Below are 25,002 nucleotides of genomic sequence, written 5' to 3'. Positions count from 1 at the left end.
GCTCTTGTCTTCGAGCATTGGTTTGTTCCTTGCAAGCAGGAAGCTCAGGTCCTTGAATCTTGTTGTCTTCAGCAGTCACTGCCTTATGAGAACTAACTCAGTGTGTTCACTGTCATTAGAGATTACTTTGAGCTTTTGCTTTGCTTTCTTGGTATCTTCTCCATGCCAGCTCCAGCCATTCATTGGGCAGTCGAGGTAGGGATGAGATAACAGAGCTGCCAGAGCTGCCTTTGCCTCCAAACTACAAGGGGAGCCTATGGGCTACCCAAGTAGCTGCTGGGTTGCTCTGACAAAGAATGGGATTGCCAAGAGAATGAATGGAAATAAAATTTTTTTTTTAAATTAATTTTTTTTGAGGCGGAGTCTCGCTCTGTCACCCAGGCTAGAGTGCAGTGGTACGAACTCAGCTCACTGCAACCTCCGCCTCCCAGGTTCAAGCAATTCTCCTGCCTCAGCCTCCAGAGTAGCTGGGATTACAGGTGCCCGCCACCATGCCTGGCTAATTTTTGTTTTTTTAGTAGAGACCAAGTTTCACCATGTTGGCCAGGGTGATCTTGAACTCCCAACCTCAGGTGATCCACAAGCCTCTCAAAGTCCTGGGATTACAGTTGTGAGCCAAGAATAATTAATTTTTTAATCCCCCAGATAGTTCTCCTATTATACATTAAATTTCAGTATATTGTTGGAGTGTAGAGAGAACTGTCCTAATTCAGTCTTTTCCAAAAGGGATCACACCCCAGTGATAGGAAGAAGGACCAATAGCGTCTGCCTTTATTTTCTCTTACCATGAAATAGAGAAACAGGTTTAAAATAATTTTCCTTAAAAGTCATTTTAGCCGGGCACCGTGGCTCACACCTGTAATCTCAGCACTTTGGGAGGCCGAGGCGGATGGATCGCTTGAGCCCAGGAGTTCAAGACCAGCCAGGGCAACATGGTGAGACCCCATCTCTACAAGAAGTACAAAAGTTAGCCAGACATGCATCTGTAGTCCCAGCTACTCGGGAGGCGGAGTTGGGAAGACTTTTTGAACCCAGGAGGTCGAGGCTGCAGTGAGCTGAGATTGTGTCACTACACTCCAGCTTGGGAGACAGAGCAAGAACCTGTACCAAAAAAAAAAAAATCATTTTAAGGAAATGATTAATTTTTAAGGTTTAATAATGGTATTACAGTTATTTATTTATTTATTTATTTATTTTTGAGTCAGGGTCTGACACCCGTGCTGGAATGCAGTGGTACAATCATGACTCACTGCAGCCTCAAACTCCTGGGCTCAAACAATCCTCCCACCTCACCCTACCAAGTAGCAGAGCTACATGCACATACCACCATGCCTGGCTAATTTTAAAAATATTCTGTAGAGACAGTGTCTCACTATATTGTCCAGGCTGGTCTCTAACTCTTGGCCTCAAGCAGTTCTCCCATCTTGACCTCCCAAAGTGTTAGGATTACAGGCATGAGCCACTGTACCTAGCCTGTGGTTATGTTTCTGAAAAGGGTTCTTGGCCAGGCACAGTGGCTCATGCCTGTAAACTCAGCACCCTGGGAGGCTGAGATGAGTGGATCACTTGAGATCGGGAGTTCGAGACCAACCTGGCCAATGTGGTGAAACCCCATCTCTACTAAAAATATAAAAATTTGCCGGGTGTGGTGGTGGGCACCTGTAATTCCAGCTACTCCGGAGGCTGAGGCCGGAGAATTGCTTGAACACAGGAAATGGGGATTGCAGTGAGCCGAGATTACGCCACTGCACTCCAGCCTAGGCGACAGAGAAAGACTCCATCTCAAAAAAAAAAAAAAAAAGATTAGGGGCTTCTTATCTTAGACATATCTAGTGATGTTCTTCTGGATTAAAGATATGATATCAGGTATTTGTTCAAACTAATTGAGAGGTGAAGAGTTATACTCTTCTTCAATTTAAGATTTAAAGAAATCGTCCCTGAAATTGAGATCAACATGGGATAAAGGGGGAAAAAATTTAATTTACAACAACTTTATACGTGTAAGGGAGAAGTTCCTGATGATTAGCATCCTTTAGTTATCTTGAAGCCTATATCCCAGGAGGGATAATTGGAAAAAAGCAAATTAATTGAATTCAAAAAATACGATTGAGCACACTTGTGGACTTGTGTTGAATCTTGCAAAGAACACACAGAAAACTGATGGTTTAAGCCGAGTACAGTGGCTCACACCTGTAATCCCAGCACTTTGGGAGGCCGAGGCAGGCAGATCATTTGAGGTCAGGAGTTCGAGACCAGCCTGGGCAACATGGTGAAACCCCATCCCTACTAAAAAGACAAAAATTATCCAGGCATGGTGGCGGGCAACTGTAATCCCAGCTACTCGGAAGGCTGAAGCAGGAGAATCACTTGAACCCGGGAGGTGGAGGTTGCAAATAACCGAGATAGTGCCACTGCACTCCAGCATGGGTGACAGAGTGAGATTCCGTCTCAAAAAAAAAAGAAAAAGAAAACTGATAGTTTAGAGGAGAAAGCAAAGTATATATCTAAGTCACTATTATCCAGAGGAGAATAAGACAATTTCAGAAAAACAAAATGCTCTGGGAGTTGAAGCAAGGGAGGAGTCACATTTATTTGAGAGGTCCAGGGGAAGCTCCATGGATAAGAGAACAGAGGATGATGGCCCTAGGGAGACAGGAAGGCCTGGGCAGGGGAATGGGGGCAGGAGGAGGCACTCCTGGCAGCAGACAGTGTGGGCAGGGGACACAGAGGAGGAAACTGGGCATTTTTCAGAGAATGCTGCATAGGATGCAAAAGAAGCCTGGAAATACACACATGGAGGCTGTGAGTGCCAGGCTAGCAAAGTTTACACTTATTATACAGGCATTAAGGATTTTTTAGCAAGAGTATATATACATACACACATATATATAGCATTATTAGAATTTAGTATATAGTATATATACTATATATAGTGTATATATATATACACACTATATAATTAGAATTTGTGTGTGTGTATATATATATAGCATTATTAGAATTTACCTGTTTCTTGTTAACAATGTAAAATGTTTAGTTTGTTTACTACCACCCTGGAAGTCCTGTGTCCCTTCTGGACACCCCCACTAAAGGGTAACACTATTCTGGCCTCCTGTACTACAGATTTGTTTTGCTCAGTATGGAGCTTATATGAATGGAAACATGCAGTATGTACTGTCTTGTTTCTGACTTCCTTTGCTTAACATTTTGTTTGGGAAATTTGTAGTTTTCATGAATCGTAAATCATTCTTTTTGCTTTGTGTGTGTGTTACATTGTATGACTCCACCACAGTTCATGTATCCATCCTATTTTATTTTACATAGTACTGCTGTAACATCCTGGCACACCCTTTAGTAAATGTATGTATGCATTTCTTTTGGGTCTCTGAGAGTGAAATTTCTGGGTCATCAAGTACGCAATTGTTCAGCTTTAATAGCTACTGAGAGGCAGTTCATTCAATCTAGAGGCTAAGTCAAAGTGATTAGAAGTAGATCAGTCAGTGGCTTTTCTGATAATTTGGGTTAGAATGAACAAATATATGAATCAGAATAATGGTCCTGGCAATAAAATGGATGGGAGACATGGTACGTTTTCTAGGATTTGTTTATTCAGGGAGAGGGAAGAACCAGAAATATTTTTGAGGTGTTACCTTTAGTTGGAAAAAAGAAGTTGAAAGAAGTTTTTTGTTTTGTTTTGTTTTTTGAGACAGAGTCTCACTCTGTCAGCCAGGTTGGAGTGCAGTGGCACAATCTCGGCTCACTGCAACCTCTGCCTCCCGGGTTCAAGCGATTCTCCTGCATCAGCCTCCTAAGTAGCTGGGATTACAGGTGTGCGCCACCACGCTTGGCTAATTTTTTATATTTTCAGTAGAGATGGGGTTTCACCGTGTTGGCCAGGCTGGTCTTGAACTCCTGACCTCAAGTGATCTGCCCTCCTCGGCCTCCCTAAGTGCTGGGATTATAGGCGTGAGCCACTGTGCCTGGCCAGAAGGAAGTTTGATTTGTGGAGGGCAGATGAGACTGACTTTGAGTTAAGATGCAGGTGAGCACACCATTGTGTAGATTACGTTTTTTGTTTTCTTTTTTGTTTTGTTTTGTTTTGTTTTAACAAACAGTGATTATTGAGGCAGCTAGTGTGGTTAGAATCATGGAAGAAAATAACAAAGAGAACTGCCAAGAGGGCAGGGAGGCCAAGGGCCAACAAGTCATCACCACTGGCGTTGGCCTCAGGAGTCCTTGGTGACCTTCCAGGGAACAGCATCTGGAGAGCAGAGCGTTGGACAGGAGCAAAGGCAGAGACAGCAGCGAAAGCACTGGGAGCATGGAGGGTCAGTGAGAGGGCAGGCCTTCCACACAGAGGAGTTTGCCTTATGAGAAGGGACATTCTCCCCCCAGAAATAGTGATTCAATAAGTCATACGATTTATGATACCTGAAACGTATCTTTACAGTAAAATCATTCAGTTTCATAACTCATGGTTTAAAGAATGGTTCCACTCATTTCTATTAAAACTTTTGTAACACAAAACCATAGTTACAGTTTAATGCAAACAGAACAGATGGGGAAACCATTCACTTGTAATTCTAATTTTTAGTAGCTCTAGTTCTCAGAACCCATACTGGCTCTAGTTAATCACAGGCCATCTATTTACCAACCTGCTAAGAAAAAAGAGAGAGAGATAAAAACGAGGACAGGTGGATGCAAGGTGGATGCATCGTATCCAGCAGTTCTAATGCTGTGTCAGGAAGAGCAGCAGGCTCGGAGTAGGATTTAATAATTTCCCAAAGAAAAAGGGGCCAAGAATGGGCGGAAAAGTGAAGCCCGAGTCCCCCTTTTTTTTTTTTTTTTTTTTGAGACGGAGTCTTGCTCTGTCGCCCAGGCTGGAGTGCAGTAGCACTATCTCGGCTCACTGCAAGCTCCGCCTCCCGGGTTCATGCCATTCTCCTGCCTCAGCCTCCTGAGTAGCTGGGACTACAGACGCCACCACCTCGCCCAGCTAGTTTTTTTTTGTATTTTTTTTAGTAGAGACGGGGTTTTACCGTGTTAGCCAGGATGGTCTCGATCTCCTGACCTCATGATCTGCCCGTCTCGGCCTCCCAAAGTGCTGGGATTACAGGCTTGAGCCACCGCGCCCGGCCGACCAAGTACACACTTCATAAAGCTTTTCCAAATGACTCTGTGTCTGCAGTCTAGATGAGGAGGGAAGCTTAGATGGATGACTTTTTTCCCTGGGAAATGACTTATTTGACACAGTTACCCAGAACACAGCTAAGCCCAGAACGAAATAAGCAAAGGCTTCTAGCCTTGAAAACAGATGTCATTCAATCTATGTTGTCAGTCTCCAGTATCACTAAGAACATACTCCGGTGCTCTCATCAAGCCTGTTTACTCTCAAACGTATTCCCAAAAGCAGGGTTTTTGGGGGGGGCCTCAAAAAATTAAAAGCTTTCAGTTAAAACATGCTTTATTTTTATCTTATGGGCCTTATAAATCATACAGTTGTTTCTCTTTAGATGGTTACTAAAAAGCTCAGAACCAGCCAGGCACATTGACTCATGTCTGTAATCCCAGCACTTTGGGAGGCCGAGGCAGGTGGATCACCTGAGGTCAGGAATTCAAGACCAGCCTGCTAACATGGTGAAACCTCATCTCTACTAAAAATACAAAAATTAGCTGGGTGTGGTGGTGCGTGCTTGTAGTCCCAGCTACTTGGGAGGCTGAGGCAGGAGAATGGCTTGAACCCAAGAGGCTGAGGTTGCAGTAGCCGAGATCACACCACTGCACTCCAGCCTGGGTGACAGAGTGAGACTCCTCAAAAAAAAAAATGCTCAGAATTTGGGCTACCAAATTTGTAGCCCACTTCTAACAAAATATGCGGAAACTGCTGGCATGCATTTTAGGGAATACTTACTTTATCCCTGGCCCAGTCTTCCTTCTCTTACCCTTGCTTTTTCTTCCTCTGATTGCTTAATTAATTTTTATCTTAATATATGTATATAATTTTTTTTTTTTTTTGAGACTGAGTTTCGCTCTGTCGCCCAGGCTGGAGTGCAGTGACTCTATCTCAGCTCACTGCAACCTCCACCTCCTTGTTCAAGGTATTCTCCTGCCTCAGCCTCCCGAGTAGCTGGGTATATAGGCACCCGCCACCATGCCTGGCTAATTTTTGTATTTTTAGTAGAGATGGGGTTTCACCATATTGGCCAGGCTGATCTCAAAAAAAAGTGCTGGGTTTACAGGTGTGAGCCACTGCACGCAGCCTTTATCTTATTACATTTTTTAAAGCTGTCTTATTTCCTTTATGAGTTGGAGAGTGCTTAAATAAAAATGTCAACACATAATAAATAACAAAAGTGGGCCAGGTGCAGTGGCTCACGCCTGTAATCGCAGCACTTTGGGAAGCTGAGGCCAGGAATTTGAGACCAGCCTGACCAACGTGACGAAACCCCGTCTCTCCTAAAAATGCAAAAAAAAAAAAAAAAAAAAAAAAATGAGCCAGGCATGGTGGTGGACACCTATAATCCCAGCCACTCGGGAGGCTGAGGCAGGAGAATCACTTGAAACTGGGAGGCAGAGGTTACAGTGAGCCATGATTGCGCCATTTCTCTCCAGCCTGGGCAACTTGGTCTCAAAAGAAAAAACTTGGTCTCAAAAAATAAAATAAAATAAAATAGACCAAATGGCACAGGCAACATAACAGCAAGACGTGACTGTAAAAAACTAATGCAGAAAAGATGCAAAAAAAACTATAAACAATAACAGATTCATTAACTCAAAAAGCTTATTTAATATCCTGGAGCTTCTGAGTTTAAGGACAAGCAACTTGTCACACTTCTCAAGATCCTCTGAGGGCATCTTTGTGTCACATCCTAAAATAGCTATTCATTTTCATAGTAATGACTGACTCATCAAGAGGGGGGCTACATTAAATACTGTGGGTCCTGTTTAAGGAAAGCGTATATTACATTTTTAAAGTAAAATTTGTTTGCAAACATAAGATTTTATGAATTATCATTATGAAATGATGTCAGAAAAGTTAAGGTTTCTGTAACAGAGGAGTTTGTCAGTATCTAGAGAGTTCTGAGGAGAGCCTATTTATCTGTATAGAGAACTGCTTCCAGCAGGGAAAAAGGCTGAGAATTGAGGCTGTCTGACCTTGTGTATCCCAACAAAAGAAAAAGAAAACGAACCATGTGCCTGAAGGAAGTGTGTCAACTTTCCACTAATCACATATTCAGTTCCTTTGAAATGAAAAGAAATTTCACTTAGTGCCTCAGAGATGACTGTAGAGTTGGTGTTGGGTTACATAATGAAACACAATATTTTTTTCTTACTTGTCAGAAAATAACCTCTTACAGGGACTCCCCCACAACCCCCCTCCCCACCCCACTTTCTAGAAAACAAGACACACTGTATCCTGTCCTCATTGGGTTTTTGCTCTGTATTTTGAACCAGGAGGACGTGGGCTGCGAGGAGAAGCTGTACTTTGGCTTGAATGAGTACAGCAAGTCTCTGCAGTGGGGGATCACGAGCCCACTTCTGAGATGTGACGAGACTTTTGAAAAAATGGTGAACACACTCTTGGAGAGGTAAATAGTAAATAAGGCCTTCTGCTCTTCTCTCTAGCGGTACTTGCAGATCTAAAATAGCCAAAAGCCTTTTGTGTCAGTGCTACAGGGTGTCTGATGGAGCCCTTGCAGATAACATGCAAAGGCCAAATTAAAACAGCCTTTCCTAAGATGCCCTACTATTGTTTTATGTGATCATCCAAGACCAATAAAGGAAAATACAACCAAAGTGGGCCATTGCACTACTCTTTATGCTGAGTCAGCTTCCAGTCATGCTTCATTGCTGTCATCAGGAGATGGATAGGGCAGAGAGGGATTTGTTTATTCAAGACCCGCTTTTGGCCGGGCGCGGTGGCTCACGCCTGTAATCCCAGCACTTTGGGAGGCCAAGGCGGGTGGATCACGAGGTCAGGAGATCGAGACCATCCTGGCTAACACGGTGAAACTCCATCTCTACTAAAAATACAAAAAATTAGCCAGGTGTGGTAGCGGGCATCTGTAGTCCCAGCTACTTGGGAGGCTGAGGCAGGAGAATGGCGTGAGCTGGGGAGGCGGAGCTTGCAGTGAGCTGAGGTGGCGCCACTGCACTCCAGTCTGGGCGACAGAGCGAGACTCTATCTCAAAAAAAAAAAAAGACCCCCTTCTCTGAGCTCTGGCCTCTCCTACCTTACACCTCAGACTTTGATATTTTTCCCTCTTTTCTCCCCTGTCCACCACAGGCAAGGACCCTAAGATGATTCTAGTAAAAACTAAAACTTTACTATAAGGATTTGAAGTAATACACTGGAAGAAAATTAAAGAGCAATCAAGATATTGAGATGAAATTGTCAGTTCTTGGGGCACCTCCTCCAGTCCCCTGACCTAGGGATTAAGGAAGTAAACTCTTCTGTTCTTCTTCCTTTTCTTAAAAAGAAAAAAAAAAAAAAAAAAAATCCCCAGTTCCAGATTAAACTGCCTGATGAAAGAGTTTTTTTCTCTCTGTCACCTTGAATCATAGATTGAAAGGTAGGTAGAGACATTCGAATTTACCTAACCTAATAAAGGTCCCTCTCTGCCCTCCACAATATTCTGTTTGCTCATCCAATGTTGGGGCAATTGGGCTTTATTTTATGAGGCCAATTCTAATTTTTAGTAGCTGTAGTTCTTCGAATGCCTTTAATTAATCATATTATTTAACATCTATTTAACAAACCTGCCCATAATTTTGCTAAGGAAAAAGAAAAGGAAATTAAAATGAGGACCTATGGATGCATCCTATTCAACAAATTATAATACTGCATCCGGAAAGAGCGTCGGCTCAAGTAGGGTTTGGTATTTTTGCAGCTGTTGGATTTGGGAAGTCTTAACTGACACTATGACATTAATCCTTTTACAGCACGTGTAGTCTTAATTTTCCGAAGTCATTCCACGAGTACCCCCTCTAAGCGTTCCTACCCACCTGTTACATCCACCAGCTTGAAATGCATCTTCTTTTTCTGGTAACATAATTCAGAGTTTCGTAACTTTTATTTTAAATGATGGTCCCATCAACTTCCTATTGTAGTTTTGTGCTACAAAAGTTGTAAGTATAGTTTAATGCAAGCATGACAGATTGGAGAAACTGTGCACTTCTAACTTCATGATTCCTTCAGAGTATGAAATAGAAATGCCAGATATCAAAGTTACCATTTATTCTAACTTTAGCTTTTCTACGTGGCCCAGCAAAAAAGCATTAAGCTTGAAACATAGATTATCTATACTTATTTCCTCCAGCCCAGTCACCCCAGCCTAATAGTAGCTATGACTTACTGAATACCTGAAGGGACCAGCCCAGGATTTATTGAACTGAAGGATTTCTTCATTTCTACCCAACCTGCTAAATCCTTGCAATGTGTGAAGACATTGCTAGAGACTGGATAAAATCTAGACCTAGCTTTGTCTCTGATCAGTTGTATGAACTGGGACAAGCAACTGAACTTCTCTCTGCCCCTGAACTCATTCTCTTTCTATGAAAAGGCAGAGTGGGCTAGGTGTGGTGGCTCACACCTGTAATCCCACCACTTTGGGAGGCCAAGGTGGGGTGGATCACCTGAGGTCAGGAGTTCGAGACCAGCCTGGCCAACATGTTGAAACCCTGTCTCTATTAAAAATACAAAGAAAAAAAAGCCGGGCGTGGTGGCGGGCGCTGTAATCCCAGCTACCCAGGAGGCTTAGGCAGGCAGAATCATTTGAACCCGGGAGGCGCAGGTTGCAGTGAACTGAGATTGCGCCATTGCACTCCAGTCAGAGCGAAAGAGCGAGACTCCATCTCAAAAAAAAAGAGGCCAGGCGCAGTGGCTCATATCTATAATCCCAGCACTTTGGGAGGCTGAGGCGGGCGGATCACCTGAGGTCAGGAGTTCGAGACCAGCCTGATCAACATGGAGAAACCCTGTCTCTACTAAAAATACAAAATTAGCCGGGCACATGCCTGTAATCCCAGCTACTCAGGGGGCTGAGGCAGGAGAATCACTTGAACCCAGGAGGCAAAGGTTGCAGTGAGCCGAGATTGCGCTACTGCACTCCAGCATGCCAGCCTTGGTGACAGAGCGGGACTCCGTCTCAAAGAAAAACAAAAGACAGAGTTATTCATATACAGGGCATCTTGGTCCTTTCCAGTTCTAAAACACCTCAAAAGTGTTCATGTGTTATTCATTTGATAGCTGTCATTGGCATTTATTTGACCTGGAGGTTTTCTGTGCAAGGCCAATGGACCACTTGTTGTATTTTAAGTAGAATTATAGAATGGAATAAAGGTGAAGTCCCCCATCAGCCTACCCAGCTGCTGGTGGCTACATTGCTACCAGATGGCAACCAGAAAGAAAGTGCACAGCCCCAGCCTTATTCTACCAGGCTCCATGAGAGCCTTGGCCAACCTTGGACCCAGGGCCCACTTTGCCAGCACCTGCTTTCTTTCTTTTTCTTTTCTTATTTTTTCTTATTTTCTTTTTCTTTGCTTGTTTCTTATTTCTTATTTTTATTTTCTTACTTTCTTTTCTTATTTTTCTTATTCTTATGGAGACCTCGTCAGCTCCCCAGACTCTCACTCTGTCGCCCAGGCTGGAGTGCAATGGCGTGATCTCGGCTCACTGCAACCTCCACTTCCCAGGTTCAAGTGACTGTCCTGCCTCAGCCTCCCAAGTAGCTGGGATTACAGGCATGTGCCCGACTAATTTTTGTATTTTTAGTAGAGATGAGGTTTCATCATGTTGGCTAGGCTGGTCTCGAACTCCTGACCTCAAGTGATCCACCCACCTCGTCCTCCCAAAGTGCTGGAATTACAGGCGTGAGCCACCACGCCCAGCCTACTTTCTGTTTTTTAAAAACATTATTTTTATTCAGCAGCAGCAGTACTGCTGGGCAGTGTGCTCAGGGTAGCCAAGCACCTGCTTTCTTGACTAGCAGCTCTCCATACCTGTAAGTGGGTCCTCTTTGCCAGTTCGTACTCATTTTGTCATCAGGCCTGGCTGAGGCATAGCACCAAAAGGTGAGATTTGTTTTCTGACTCCTCTATAATTGTAAAAACTGCCGATTTTAACAAAGGGATCCTCTTCCCTGGCAGTCCAGGCTTAGGGAAAAATGGTACCAAAGGCTGCTGCTACCAGGCTGAGATTTGCTTGGCTCCCTTGACGGAGCCAGGTCTCAGGTGATGAGGCTACAACACTAGGGGGTGCTATTTCTTCAGTCAGCTCCAGGTTTCTCCAGCACCAAGGAACAGTTTATATGGAAAGATAGAGATTGCTATCTGTGAGGCTGACCTCAGATTAGTAATAATAATTACCCTTTTTATGTCTAATACTCGACAGATATTACACTGATGCCTCCATTTCCTTTATTGTAATCTTATATATCAGAGAAATAAGTGGACAGTGCTGTCATTCTAACCCAATGCCACCAGCAAGAGGTGAGGATCCAGGGATTATCCATGACGACTATGGCAGCAATGAATGGAATAGACCAATGTGTCTCAGAATTTAATGTGGATGCAATTCCCCGGGAGTCTTGTTAAGCTTCAGATTCTGATTAGTAGGTCTGGGGTGGGGAGATTCAGCATTTCTAACAAGCTCCCAGGTGCTGCTGCTGCTGCTGCTGCTGGTGGTCTATAGACCACAATTTGAGAAGAGAGGGTCTCTAGACAATCTCTAAACCCCTTTACTATGCTGTACTTATCCCAACAGGTTGATTTGCATGCTTCGGAAGCTCAGCCTTTTCCTTCCAGTGATGTGGGATCCCAAGTCATTCTAGAGCTAAAGCCCTACTGATCAGTAGCCCCTTCCCCACCATGTTTAATCTGCATTCTTACTGCACAGGCCTTGCTGCTCCCAGCTGGCCCTGCTGCCTGAGTGCTAGTGCCTTGTGTTCTGTTGAAGGTACCCCAGGCTGCACAGCATGGTCGTCCGCTGCTATCTTCTCATCCAGCAGTACTCTGAGGCTCTGATGGCTCTCACCACCATGGCGTCGCTCCGAGACCACAGCACACCAGAAACACTCAGCATTATGGATGACCTCATCAGCTCCCCAGGCAAAAACAAAAGTGGGAGGGGACACATGCTCATTATCAGGGTGCCCTCGGTGCAGCTGGCGATGTTAGCCAAGGAGCGACTACAGGAGGTGCGCGACAAACTGGGTCTGCAGTATCGGTTCGAGATCATCCTTGGGAACCCGGCCACTGAACTCAGTGTTGCAACTCACTTTGTGGCGCGATTAAAGGTTAGCACTGGACAGACATTTCTCCTTTAAAATACCATTTGTTTCTCTTTTCTAGGAATCCTACATAGGTGGCTCAGGGGCCTGAGTTTAATAGATTTTTACACATGTGTAAATTTGATTTCCATGACAGTGATAAGGCTCAATGAAAGGACATACTCACTTTCTTAATTAGAACCAGTTTGTAAAGATTGCCCAGCCCCTTTATAGCAGGTGCATGCAGTTGGTCTTCCATGCTCTCCAACTGCAGGTGCAAAAAATGAGATGACCCAATTTGACCCCACGTTTATTGGCCTTGCTCAAGATGCATGTAGCCCACGGCCATCTGTTTTCTCAGAAAAAAAGGTAAGCTGTCCTCTCAGACCTCTGGGGGGGGTAACGCTTTAAGTATCCTCAACTCACTAATTCTTTTCTGTTCATCTAGCCTGTCTGTGAGCTCATGTCTAGAGTCGGTAAAGTATTGTTTCATCTTAGTTCTCAGAACTGTTCCTAGGCCCCTTGCATGTGGAATCCTCAACAGTTTCTTGTTTCTGTGTACTTGCTTTGACCCTCAGCCCCAAGGCTTTGGCTGGACTGAGACTTTGCCAGGCACCCTACAGAAGGATTTAGTGCATGACTGAGTCCCTCACTGCTCCCGCTGCACGGCCAGTGACTGACTGCTTCTCCCCTTCCTCTCCTGTCAGGCATCAGGGTGGGAGGAGTAGAACCCTCAACCAACTAACCTAACTCGGTTTTTCTGGGCCTACAATCCAGTGGGGCCTAGCCATTAGAAAACATTTAATCAAATATCCACCTACAAGTCGGTATGGAACTGAGCTAGTTTCTGTATGTCTGAGTTGGACCAACTTGTATCTACACCCTATACATTAAATACTGAGCTAAATTGGGTTAAGGAAAATCTGGTTCAGCACAAATTTTATGAAAAGAAGGCACACAGTCTTGGGGGAATTTGCATTTTCACCCTGGGCTGCGGTTTCCCATCTGCAAAATGAGAGAATTGGGCTGTCTAATCTCTCAGAGTTCTACTTTGGGGATATTTATTTAGTGTTCAAAAATTGTTCTGGAGATGTAAATCTTCTTGTGTTCAGTTAGCTAACCTAAATTAAATAATCCAAAATGCAGACAAAATATCTTGTATTAGCTTGATAAGCAACTGGAACAAATAAAATTGTCCAAAAAATAGAAACTCCTATATTTAGAAGTTGTAACATTTATGTTTCATATATACACATTCACAATTTTATGTTATAGTCATAGACTACAATTACAGTGGAATTCCTAGGATGAAGAACAAAACTCCAGAAATGCTTCTTACAGTCTAATTCATGGAGACATGAATTATGGGCTTGAGAGTATTTGAATATTGCTAATGATGAAGAATTTGGAAAGGCGGACAATGAGCAGCACCGTGCTGAGTCTCCCACACCTGTTGCCAGAGATGACCTAAATGCACGTGAGGTTGCTGGGTCTTCTCCTGGGCTCTGTTAACACTGATTAAGTGAAGCTACTTATAGAGTCTTCAGCCATGTGTTCAGAAGGGCCAGTCACTAAGTCAGTATAAATCAGTCTGTCCTAAATAATTTACCCCTCTGGACTACTGCTGGAAAACCACAGTCAAGGCCTGAGGTTCTTCATCTGGCTGCTAGCTCATCAGAATCACCTGCAGGGCTTTCAAAGGGCGATTAGTTGAGGATCCCTGTGCCCTAAACGAAGGGGGCCTCAAGTTGTTACTTCTCAAGGCAGTGTTACTTCCTCAATTGGTATGAGTAGCTGCCAGGCAACAAGTAAGCATAAGAGAGTCCTATATTCTGGCCGTTGTGATGGCTCATGTCTGTAGTCCCAGCTACTTGGGAACCTGAGGCAGGAGGACTGCTTGAGCCCGGAATTTGAGGCTGCAGTGAACTATGATCCCACCACTGCACTCTAGCCTGTGCAACATAGTGAGACCCTGTCTCTTAAAAATATATAAAAATAAACAAGTCCCAAATTCTCAAATTCGCTGGATCACATCAGTCCTTTTTACACTCTGTATTTGTGTGGGAGTAAAAATATGAGATCATGTTGGGATGTTCACATCCTAAGCAAGACTGAATTGTCAAGTAGATTCTGATTCACTCATTTATTTCTAAGTTACCAACCTCCTTCACCATTTTCAGGATGGCAAGATTGTGCCTGCTATCTCTACTTTTTGGTAAAATCCAACACTACTTCTATTATGTGATCTTATTTTTGTGCTTACCCCTAATTATCCTATTATGTATTGTGGTTAACTTATACTGATGATGACCCCTTTGGAAGGATACAGAGTTTAAGCCAGTTCCTCCAGAAGGCAGGTGAAGCTTTCATTAGATGTCCTTGGTCTTAAGCCTCATATTATCCTTGAACTCAATGATCACCCCATCTTTTGTGTTGTGCTTCTGCAATAAAATAATCTTGTAGGCCTGATTGATGCACAGTAGAACTGCAGCCGTCAATCATCAGAAGTAGCAATGTGATGGAAAAGCATTTTATAGTGGGTTTGGCTAGCTGTGGTTGGTCAAGAGTAAAAGTGAGATTTGACTACTAATCTTCTGAAAATAAATATCCTCATATAGACCAGGAGCAGTAGCTCATGCCTATAATCCCAGCACTTTGGGAGACCGAGGCGGGCAGATCGCGTGAGGTCAGAAGTTCAAGACCAGATTGGCCAACATGGCAAAACCCCATCTCTACTAAAAATACAAAAATTAGCCAGGTGCGGTGGCCGGCATCTGTAATCGCAGCTACTCAGGAGGCTGAGGCAGGAGAATTGCTTGAACTGGAGAGGCGGAGGTCGCCATGAGCCAGGATTGCACTATTGCACTCCAGTCTGGGTGACAGAGTGAGACCCTGTCTCCAAAAAAAAAAAAAAAGTCCTCCTACAGTAAAACATTTTAACTGTTATTCCATCAATATAACCTGACCTCTTCCTGGTAAAGCCATGACCTATATGGAGATGGTTCTGGGAGATAAAACACATTCAGGGAGAAGCCCAGTGTCAGGGATACCGTGCATCCAGTGTGAAGGCGATTGGTAAAGTGATTTCTGTTCCAGAACGGTTTGCTTTAAATGATGCAATGTTATGGTTCCCCTTGACATGAAATGGTATGGAAAATTAAATTTTATAGAGCATTTTCTTCTAGCATTAAAAAAATCTTTTGACACATTGATTTTCTAAAACATGGAAAGTCTGTGAAACTTGTAAACAGTTACGTAGGTTCCCTATTTCCCCTTAGTATGCACATATATAATAAAAGATTAGACAACAAGTAAAAGCCTAAGAATGGTTAAGCTTCTTCCAGTTTTACAAATTACAGAAATTTTATTTGAAGTGATTGTGGGAATGTTTATTACTAAAGACTGGCTTTTCTTTATTGAGCCTTTTATAGGCATCAACAAATCATCAATCAAACCCTATTATCTTTTGCCTGGTGACTTTCTTTCTATCCCATTTTGTGCTTAGTAAAGGAAGTACCAGTCTATTTTAAAATAAAATTGTATGCTTTACTGGCCAGGTGTAGTGGCTCACACCTGTCCACGGTACTCCAGCCTGGGCAATAGAGCAAGACTCCGTCTCAAAAAACAAAAAAAATTGTATGCATTACTTAACACCTTGCTTCTTAGTCTTTTCCCCTAAAGCATTATCAGAAATGTCCGTTCATTGCTTATAATAACTCCTGCTAGAAAGGTAATAAAAAGGATAGGTACATGCTACACACTTAATGAAAAGTAGTAGAAACCATCTTATCTACTTAAGAGATGGTCATTTTTCTTTCTGTTCTAAAATAGACACATTGGTAAGATCATTTTACTTTTGAATATTTTTCAAATTGGTGGGATTACTTTTCATTGATATATTCATGTTTTCAAGATTGGTGTTCCATTTATTAAAGATACATGTGTCTACTTATATGTGTGTTTATATGAAAAATTGATACTTATTATTTGAGAAACCATGAGCAAATTACATTACTCCTCCAAATGAGGGGCATTTTCATTTTGTTTTTTTTTTTCTCAATCCAGGTCTGGTTATATTTTTAGTCTTCTTGAGAGAGATTGTTCCAAGGCCCTAAGTCAATAATTGCCTGTTAGTTATTTTAAAAGCCAGTAAAGCAAGAAGGAGGGAAAATAACTATCAAGAGTGGTTCATTGTTTTCATTATTTTCTTGGTGAAATGTCTGTTTTAATGGAATTCTGAGATTCTTTTCTGAGTCATTCACAACTGAAACTGTCTTTTTCAGTCTTCCAATCCCAAGAATTTCTCCAATATGTGAAGAAAGTATATTTAAGTGCCTTGATTTAGGTAGTTTAGCCAGGATTTCTGTAAGGTTTCCATCACTAGTGGCATATTTCACATTGTATGTGTTTTTGGCTTGTGTTACTAATGCCTGAGGTATACCAGCATCTCCCGTTTTATCCTCCTGAGATAAAAAACTACAGCCCACCTTCCTGCAGAAATGCCTTGTATATGCAATGTAGTAGCAATTAAAATACACATACATACACATATAGAAACACTTAGTGGAGTCATTTTAAAGCACAGTATGTCTAAAATCTGGACTTAGAAACCTGTAAAAAAGGTAGAAACTTAAATGAGAGTTTTAATTTTAACATATGGGTCTCTTGCTATAGAGTTGGAGAGGAAGTGAACCAGAAGAGTGGATCCCTCGGACATACCAAGATTTAGACGGTCTGCCTTGTATTGTGATATTAACTGGCAAAGATCCTCTTGGAGAAACCTTTCCCAGGTACAATTTCAATAATTAATTCCATTTTTCATCAGTTGCCCAGCTGAACTGATGATTAAAACTTGGCTGATCGCCCAGCCATTTCCTTTGTTTTTCAGGTAATGAGAAGAGGATCGTTTTATGCGGGGATATAATACATACAGCCATACAACCTTCTTTTATTCTTTTTTTTAGCTTTCCAGAGAGCATCCGGTGATTTTGGGAACAGGTGATAGCCACATTTGAGAAATGTCAGAGAGGGAGGAAAAGCAGGATTTTTTTTTTTTTTTTTTTTTTTGATAAAGTGCTTTGTCTTTGTTAATCTGCTATTCCTGCGCCCCTCAAGGATCTAGACTCCGTAGACTGCAGGGCAACAACAATAAAAGCATTAGTCGAATGCTTACTGGGCGTGTCAGGCAGCGTCCTGAATGCCTTACCTGTATTCAGTCCTTACAACCACCATATGCGCCCGACACTACTCTCCTCTCTTTTTATATTCGAAGAAAATGAAGCACAGAGAAATGAAGGTCATAACAGCTGGGAGGTGGCAGAGCTGAGGTTTCGGTCAAGGCTCACATGGCACTGAAACCTAGGATTTTAACTGCTGTGTGCTGCATCCGGATCACCAGGCACACATACACATTGCGTGCTTGGCCAGATGGACTTACCAATACCACAATTACTTTTGTTCAGGTCTTTGAAGTACTGTGACCTCCGGTTAATTGACTCAAGCTATTTAACTCGCACGGCCTTGGAGCAGGAGGTGGGTCTGGCATGCTGCTATGTCTCTAAAGAGGTCATCCGGGGACCCACTGTTGCCCTGGACCTCAGCGGGAAGGAGCAGGAGAGAGCTGCTGTCAGTGAGAATGACTCCGATGAGCTGCTTATCGACCTGGAGCGGCCCCAGAGCAACAGCAGCGCCGTCACAGGGACCTCCGGTCAGTACTTTCTTTTCTCTTTCATGGCGTGAGAGACATGAGTCAGGAGGTGTGTAGGAATGTAGAAGGCAGAGGCATTTACTGACACCCCGACAGCCTTCAGAGGAGCCTTCAGGACTGGCATCCTCTCCAGACCCAGCTCCAGGGGGGTGATGCTTGGAAAACATGACTGTTGAACAGTCACAAAATACTTTTCTGGGTAAACATTTAAGGAAGAGCTTGCTAACAGGCTAAAAACAACTTTATCAACCCTAGCCTGTACCATTTTCCCTAGTCTTTTCTACCCTTAATCGTCTCATGGTTATTATGCATCTCATATTTGCACAAAGGCCCTGTTTTTCTTCCAGGTCCTGAAGCTGTAAGTTTGTGCTAAATGGCTTAGTACCTGGCACAAAATGTTTCCTTGAATGTGAATGGATGAACGAATGAGTGAATGAATGGCTTTTCTAAACAGTTAACAGCAAGCATTGTATGGTGAGGGCTCCTCTGTGGCCAGTGTGGATGTGAAGGCCCACCCTGCAGCTTGCCGGCCCCTATCTTGCAGCATTACTGCAGGTCTGTGGCAGTGCCTGGCATGAATTTTCTTCAGATAAATTGTATTACAGCAAATGCAGCACTCTTTCCATTTTTTCTGATTATAAAAGTAATAAAGCTTAATGCAGAAAACATGGAAAATGTTGGCCGGGAGCAGTGGGCCTGTAATCCTAGCACTTTGGGAGGCCAAGGCAGGTGGATCACCTGAGGTCAGGAGTTCGAGACCAGCCTGGCCAACATGGTGAAACCCCATCTCTACTAAAAATACAGTTAGCTGGGCGTGGTGGCTCACGCCTGTAGTCCCAGCTACCCTGGAGGCTGAGGCAGGAGAATCACTTGAACCCAGGAGATGGAGGTTGCAATGAGCCAAGATTGCACCACTGTACTCCATTCTGGGCGACAAGAGGAACATTCTGTCAAAAAAAGAAGAAAAAAGGATAAAAAGAGAAAAGAAAAGGAAAAAATGTTAACAAAGTACAGAGAATTCTGAGATTAAAATGAAACACACTCCCCTCCTTCTCCCCTTAGCCCCCCCCCTTTTTTGTGTGTGGGGGACAGAGTTTCTTGTCGCCCAGGCTGGAGTACAGTGGCACAGTCTCGGCTCACTGCAACCTCCGCCTCCTGGGTTCAAGTGATTCTCCTGCCTCAGCCTCCTGAATAGCTGGGATTACAGGCGCACACCACCACGCCCAGCTAACTTTTGTATTTTTACTAGAGATGAGGTTTCACCATATTGGCCAGGCTGGTCTCAAACCCCTGACCTGAGGTGATCCACGCACCTCAGCCTCCCAAAGTGCTGGGATTACAGACGTGAGCCACCACGCCCAGCCCCTCACCCTTTTTTTGAACTATCATTGAGATCCATCACTCTGATATGCGAACATACAATTTTGTTCAAAAGCAGCACTGGTCTTCCTGTCCATTCTGGCAGCAGCTGTTGGATGGCTCTGGGCAGGAATGGAAGAGGAGGGGTCTGTAGGGTTTGCTGTTGATAGTGCCCCTCAGCCTGGAGGAGCTGGAGCTGCCCTGCTCCCACACACGCGCGGCTGCTCCCCCAGCCAGGGGTTAGGGCTGACCATGTGGACCACTCTACCTGCCTCAACCCCACCGCAACAGGCTCCCCAATTTTCTCTCTGAGAGCAGTTTCAGAATAGAGTCAAGGGGTTTGAAGGATAGTAAAGGTTCACAGTAGGGGGATGGGGAATAATATCTGGAAGCTTTTGGATACCAGCATGAGGAGGAGGAGTGCAGCCTGTACTTCCTTCCTGTGGTTCTTCTATCCCACTCCTTCCTCTCCCTCACTTGAGGAGCTGCCCCACAAAGTAAGCGCTTCCTTGGCCTTGCTCTGCTGAACTCACAAAGGTGTTTGCCCTTGGCTACTTTGTCCCTCCCTACAGGCCATGCTCACGACACAGAGCACAGGGACCCCAGCCATGGCTGACTCAGAGGGTGACGGGGAGGTTCGCTGCCCAGAACGCACAGTGCTGTGGGGGGAAGGCAAGCTCTCCCCCAAGGCGGAGAGACACAGGCAGCCGAGCCAGTGAAGGGGCGGGTTTTAATCATGTCTTGGTGATAGCTGTTCATTCAGGATCTCCCAAGGTTGGGATTCGACCTCCAGGTCTGGGCAGCAACAAGACTAGCTCAGATAGGGCCTTTAGTTGAGCTTTTGGTTTGTCTTTAAACCAAAGAGTGGCTGGTCTATCAGGAGGACACACACACTTGAAAGGAACTGGCCAGATGCATGGGGCTGCTTTAGGGAAAAGCCACCGGCCTTGGAGTCGTGTGTGTCTACACCCGCTTTGCGCGAAGGCATTCCCCACCCTAGCTTGGGAGTCCGTGGAAGGGGCTGCAGTCCAGGGAGCTGATCTGAAGCCAGAGGCATGAGGCCCTCAGCCCCTAGAAGGAAGCCAGTGCTGCCAGGACAGGACTTGAATGTGGAGCCTGTGTTGGGTGGGGCCCTGGGAGGAATCAGAAGGCAGACCCAAACCAGGTCATATGAGGAGCCTTTAGTAGTGGGACTGTTTACTAAGATGTGAACAGAACTTGGAAAAGGAGCAAGAGGTGTGCTGTGCTGGGGGGTGGTTAACCCCAGGGAGCCCTGGCCACCGTGGGCCTGACACAGGGAGGGGCGGGAGCACCTCTCCAGATCTGAGCTGCAGCCCACAGTAGAGAAAGGTGGTCCACCCCTGGTGACCATGCAAGGGGAAGCCAGGGAAGCAGCACCCCATCTCCTGCTGGTGGCTCCCATTGGCCAAACCCACTGAGAAGCCAGGGCAAGGAAGCAACATGGAGCAGTGTGCAGAGCAGCAAAGGGAAGATTTCTTGCTCAGGGTCTGCAGCCATAGAGCCGAGCCCAGTGTCCACTGCTCTCCCGGCCTTTGCCTCCTTCCCAGAGCTGCCAGGAGCCTGAGAGCGCACACCTTAGATCAGTAACAGTGCTGCTGTGGGGTGGGTTCTGTCTGTTCTCTCAACAGGTTCCATCATGGAGAATGGAGTGAGCTCTTCCAGCACAGCTGACAAGTCCCAGAAGCAGTCCCTGACCCCCAGCTTCCAGAGCCCAGCCACTAGTCTGGGCCTGGATGAAGGGGTCTCTGCCAGCTCAGCTGGAGCCGGAGCCGGGGAGACTCTGAAGCAGGAGTGTGACTCCCTGGGCCCCCAGATGGCGAGCAGCACCACCTCCAAGCCGCCATCGTCGTCCTCAGGACCCAGGACCCTCCCATGGCAGGGACAGCCCATCAGAGGCTGCCGGGGCCCGCATGCAGCCCTGCCACCAGTGGTGATCCTATCCAAAGCGGCCTACAGCCTCCTAGGCTCCCAGAAGAGTGGCAAGCTGCCATCCTCCTCATCCCTGCTGCCCCATGCCGATGTGGCCTGGGTGAGCTCCCTGCGGCCGCTCCTGAACAAGGACATGAGCAGCGAGGACCAGTCCCTCTACTACAGGCAGTGGACCTCGGCCCGGCAGCACCACGCCGACTACAGCAACCAGCTGGACCCGGCCTCTGGCACCCGAAACTTCCACCCCCGGCGGCTCCTGCTGACAGGGCCCCCACAGGTAGGGCCAAACCAGCCTGGGCCGTTTCTTAGGCTGGGGTTGGCACGTCTTCCCCAAGAAGTAGAAGCCAGAGAACCTCTTGGGGGTGGAGCAGGTGTGACAGAGCAATGAGGACCTCATTCAGGCCTCTCAGGCAGGAGACTGCAAAGCCAAGGTGTGAAATCTCTTTTCTCTTTTCCTCCCCTCTCTTCCCCACCTCCGCTCCTCCCCAATTAAAAATCTTTCCGTTAGGTGGGAAAGACAGGCTCCTATTTACAGTTCCTCAGGATCCTCTTCCGCATGCTCATCAGGCTCCTGGAGGTGGATGTGTATGACGAGGAGGAGATCAACACCGGTGAGTGCTGATCCCAAGGACTGGGCAGAGGGGCAAGAGACAAAGACATTGAACTGCAAATCCCAGGAACTTGCTTTTGGCTTCTGGGATTTCTACAGTACCTAACCTGCAGTTATTGGGAGGCTAAAGATAATGTGCCCAAGGCCAGGCATGGTGGCTCACGCCAGTCATCTCAGCACTTTGGGAGGCCAAGGCGGGCAGATCACCTGAGATCAGGAGTTCAAGACCAGCCTGGGCAACATGGTGAAACCCCATCTCTACTGAAAATACAAAAATTAGCCAACCATGGTGGTACACACCTGTAATTCCAGCTACTCAGAAGGCTAAGGCAGGATAATCACTTGAACCCACCAGGCGGGTTGCAGTGAGCCAAGATCATGTCACTGCACTCCATCCTAGGTGATGGAGTGAGACTTTGTCTCAAAAAAAAAAAAATGAAAAAAATGTGTCCGGCAAATAGTTCTGAGTAAACTGTAGGCTTTTTTAGCTCATTGAGGTCAGGGATGGTGTACTCTACTTTTGGCGTCCTCTCTACAATGTCCTGTGAGGTGCTGGGCAAAAGGCATTTTGTTTTGTTTTAAGTTCTGGGATACATGTGCTGAACGTGCAGGTTACACAGCTGTATAAGTGTGCCATGGTGGTTTGCTGCACCTACCAACCCGTCATCTATGTTTTAAGCCCCACATGCATTAGGTATTTGTCCTAATGCTCTCCCTCCCCTTGCCCCTCACCCATCGTGTGTGTGTTATGTTCCCATCCTGTGTCCATGTGTTCTCATTGTTCAACTCCCACTTATGAGCGAGAACATGCAGTGTTTGGTTTTCTGTTCCTGTGTTAGTTTGCTGAGGATGATGATTTCCAGCTTCATCCATGTCCCTGCAAAGGACATGAACTCATTCTTTTTTATGGCTGCAAAAAAAAAAAAAAAAAAAGGCATTTTATAAAGGCTTTGTAGGTAGATTAATTGCCTAGATGGTTAACTGTTGTAAAATTCCAGTTGTAGTATTCAACTGCTTAAGAATCCAGGGCATATTTACATTCTGGATACTAGTCCTTTGTTGATTGGTCAGAGTATGTCTTATATTTTACCCATAGGCTCTGAGTGAAGGCACGGGATTACTATAATGAGATGAAAACTTCTTATGTGTAGAACTGAACGCTAGCACCACGAACAAAACATCTGCACTAAGACACAGGGGCAGGTGCTTGATCAGGCTGTGCGAGCCAGTGGGCATACCAAGACCACTCCAGCTGTCTTCCCCAGCTGGCGCCAGGGAGATGATTCCACTCTGCAGCTAAGAGCAGTGCGGCTCGGCTGGGCATGGTGCGGTGGCTCACGCCTGTAATCCCAGCACTTTGGGAGGCCGAGGCGGGCGGATCACCTGAGGTCAGGAGTTCGAGACCAACATGGTGAAACCCCGTCTCTACTATAAATACAAAAATTAGCCAGGCGTGATGGTGTGTGCCTGTAATCCCAGCTACTTGGGAGGCTGAGGCACAGAATTGTTTGAACCCAAGAGGCAGAGTTTGCAGTGAGTTGAGATCACGCCACTGCACTCCAGCCGGGATGACAGAGACTCTGTCTCAAAAAAAAAAAAGAAAAAATGAAGAAGAACAGTGTGACTCAAAACTGTGGCTTCACATCTCCAACCAGTTTGACTGCTGGCAGGGAACTGTGGGAAGCAGAAGCAACCAGGTGGAAGTTCTTCGCAAGCCTCTCAAAGATGAGTCTGGAATAGGGAAAGCCCTTGGCATCGTCTACCAAATTAGCTCTTGGAGATCTCACTTCACTTGTTTTACCTAAATAGGTGAACCTGTTCCATGACCAGCCCAAGAAATTAGTTTAGTACCGAGTAAGAGTAGGTAAAAGCCTTATTTAACCACTTTTTTATGGCTTCAGGCCTGTTTCCATTTCTCATCAATTCACATCCATGATTTCAGACACACACACGTGAATTCATCCTCCCATCTACATCTCCTTGTTTTTTTTCCCAGCTAAGCTGCACCAGATTGTCAGGCCCACGAGGTTGGCCTCAAAACACCCCAAGGCCCCAGGAAAGAGCTGAGCCAGAAGGGCAAAGCCAGAGCCAAGCAGACCGGGAGTCGAAGCCTGCCCTTCCTGCCAGCTTTCCCGCCAGGCTCCCTGGCACCACAACAGAGTGATGCCTTTGATTTTTTCCCTCAGATCCTGCTACAGTGATCTTGACTCTTGCTCTGTGCTGGTGAGCTGCGAGTCTGTTACAGCTCATTTGACCTTTGTAGTAAGAAACACTGTTTGCCTTTCTTCCTTCTCCCTCATTTTAGTGCAGGTTAATGCAATGGTGCTCTCAAGAGGCACAATGACATCTTTTTACAAACTAGACTAGGCTTCAAAGTGCAGACTTTAGTTCAGGGATATAAAAATAAATGTATTATATGTGTTAAAAGATATTAGCTGTACCTCCAATCTTTAGCCTTTTTTGGAAAGTTTCTTTTCTCCCTTTGAAAGTTGTCTTAAGCTACTTTTTTATCTTATACATTTTATTACTAATATTTTATATATATATTTTTTTTTTTTTTTTTTTTAAGATGGAGTTTCTGTCATCCAGGCTGGAGTGCAGTGGTGTGATCTCAGCTCACTGCAACCTCTGCCTCCTGGGTTCAAGCAATTCTCCTGCCTCAGCCTTCTGTGTAGCTGGGATTACAGGCTCACGCCACCATGCCCGGCTGATTTTTGTATTTTTAGTAGAGATGAAGTTTCACCATGTTTTCCAGGCTGGTCTCAAACTCTGACTTCATGTGATTCACCCACCGTGGCCTCCCAAAGTGCTGAAATTACAGGTGTGTGCCACTGCACCTGGCCACTAATAAAAAATATAATCTGGGCCGGGCACAGTAGCTCAAGCCTGTAATCCCAGCACTTTGGGAGGCCGAGGCGGGCGGATCACAAGGTCAGGAGATGGAGACCATCCTGGCTAACACGGTGAAACCTCGTCTCTACTAAAAATACAAAAAAATTAGCCGGGCGAGGTGGCAGGAGCCTGTAGTCCCAGCTACTCAGGAGGCTGAGGCAGGAGAATAGCGTGAACCCGGGAGGTGGAGCTTGCAGTGAGCCAAGATTGCGCCA

General features: G+C 45.2%; 1 protein-coding gene across 1 annotated transcript in view; it reads left to right on the top strand.

Moving 5' to 3' along the window:
- The window catches only part of GREB1L (GREB1 like retinoic acid receptor coactivator), a 167,926-nt gene that overhangs the window by 118,893 nt on the left and 24,031 nt on the right, over positions 1-25,002 (top strand). Inside the window, exons 19-24 of the mRNA XM_017873530.1 lie at positions 7,456-7,589; positions 11,957-12,296; positions 16,944-17,059; positions 17,732-17,976; positions 20,985-21,562; positions 21,794-21,896. Of these exons, the coding sequence (XP_017729019.1) occupies positions 7,456-7,589; positions 11,957-12,296; positions 16,944-17,059; positions 17,732-17,976; positions 20,985-21,562; positions 21,794-21,896 (1,516 nt within the window). The remainder of the gene's footprint in view (positions 1-7,455; positions 7,590-11,956; positions 12,297-16,943; positions 17,060-17,731; positions 17,977-20,984; positions 21,563-21,793; positions 21,897-25,002) is intronic.

This window comes from Rhinopithecus bieti, unplaced genomic scaffold (assembly GCF_001698545.2).
Source record: "Rhinopithecus bieti isolate Rb0 unplaced genomic scaffold, ASM169854v2 scaffold_6946, whole genome shotgun sequence".
In the NCBI taxonomy this organism is placed as follows: domain Eukaryota; kingdom Metazoa; phylum Chordata; class Mammalia; order Primates; family Cercopithecidae; genus Rhinopithecus; species Rhinopithecus bieti.
The sequence above is the reverse complement of the archived record's forward strand: the minus strand, read 5'-3'. Positions and strand labels throughout refer to the sequence as shown.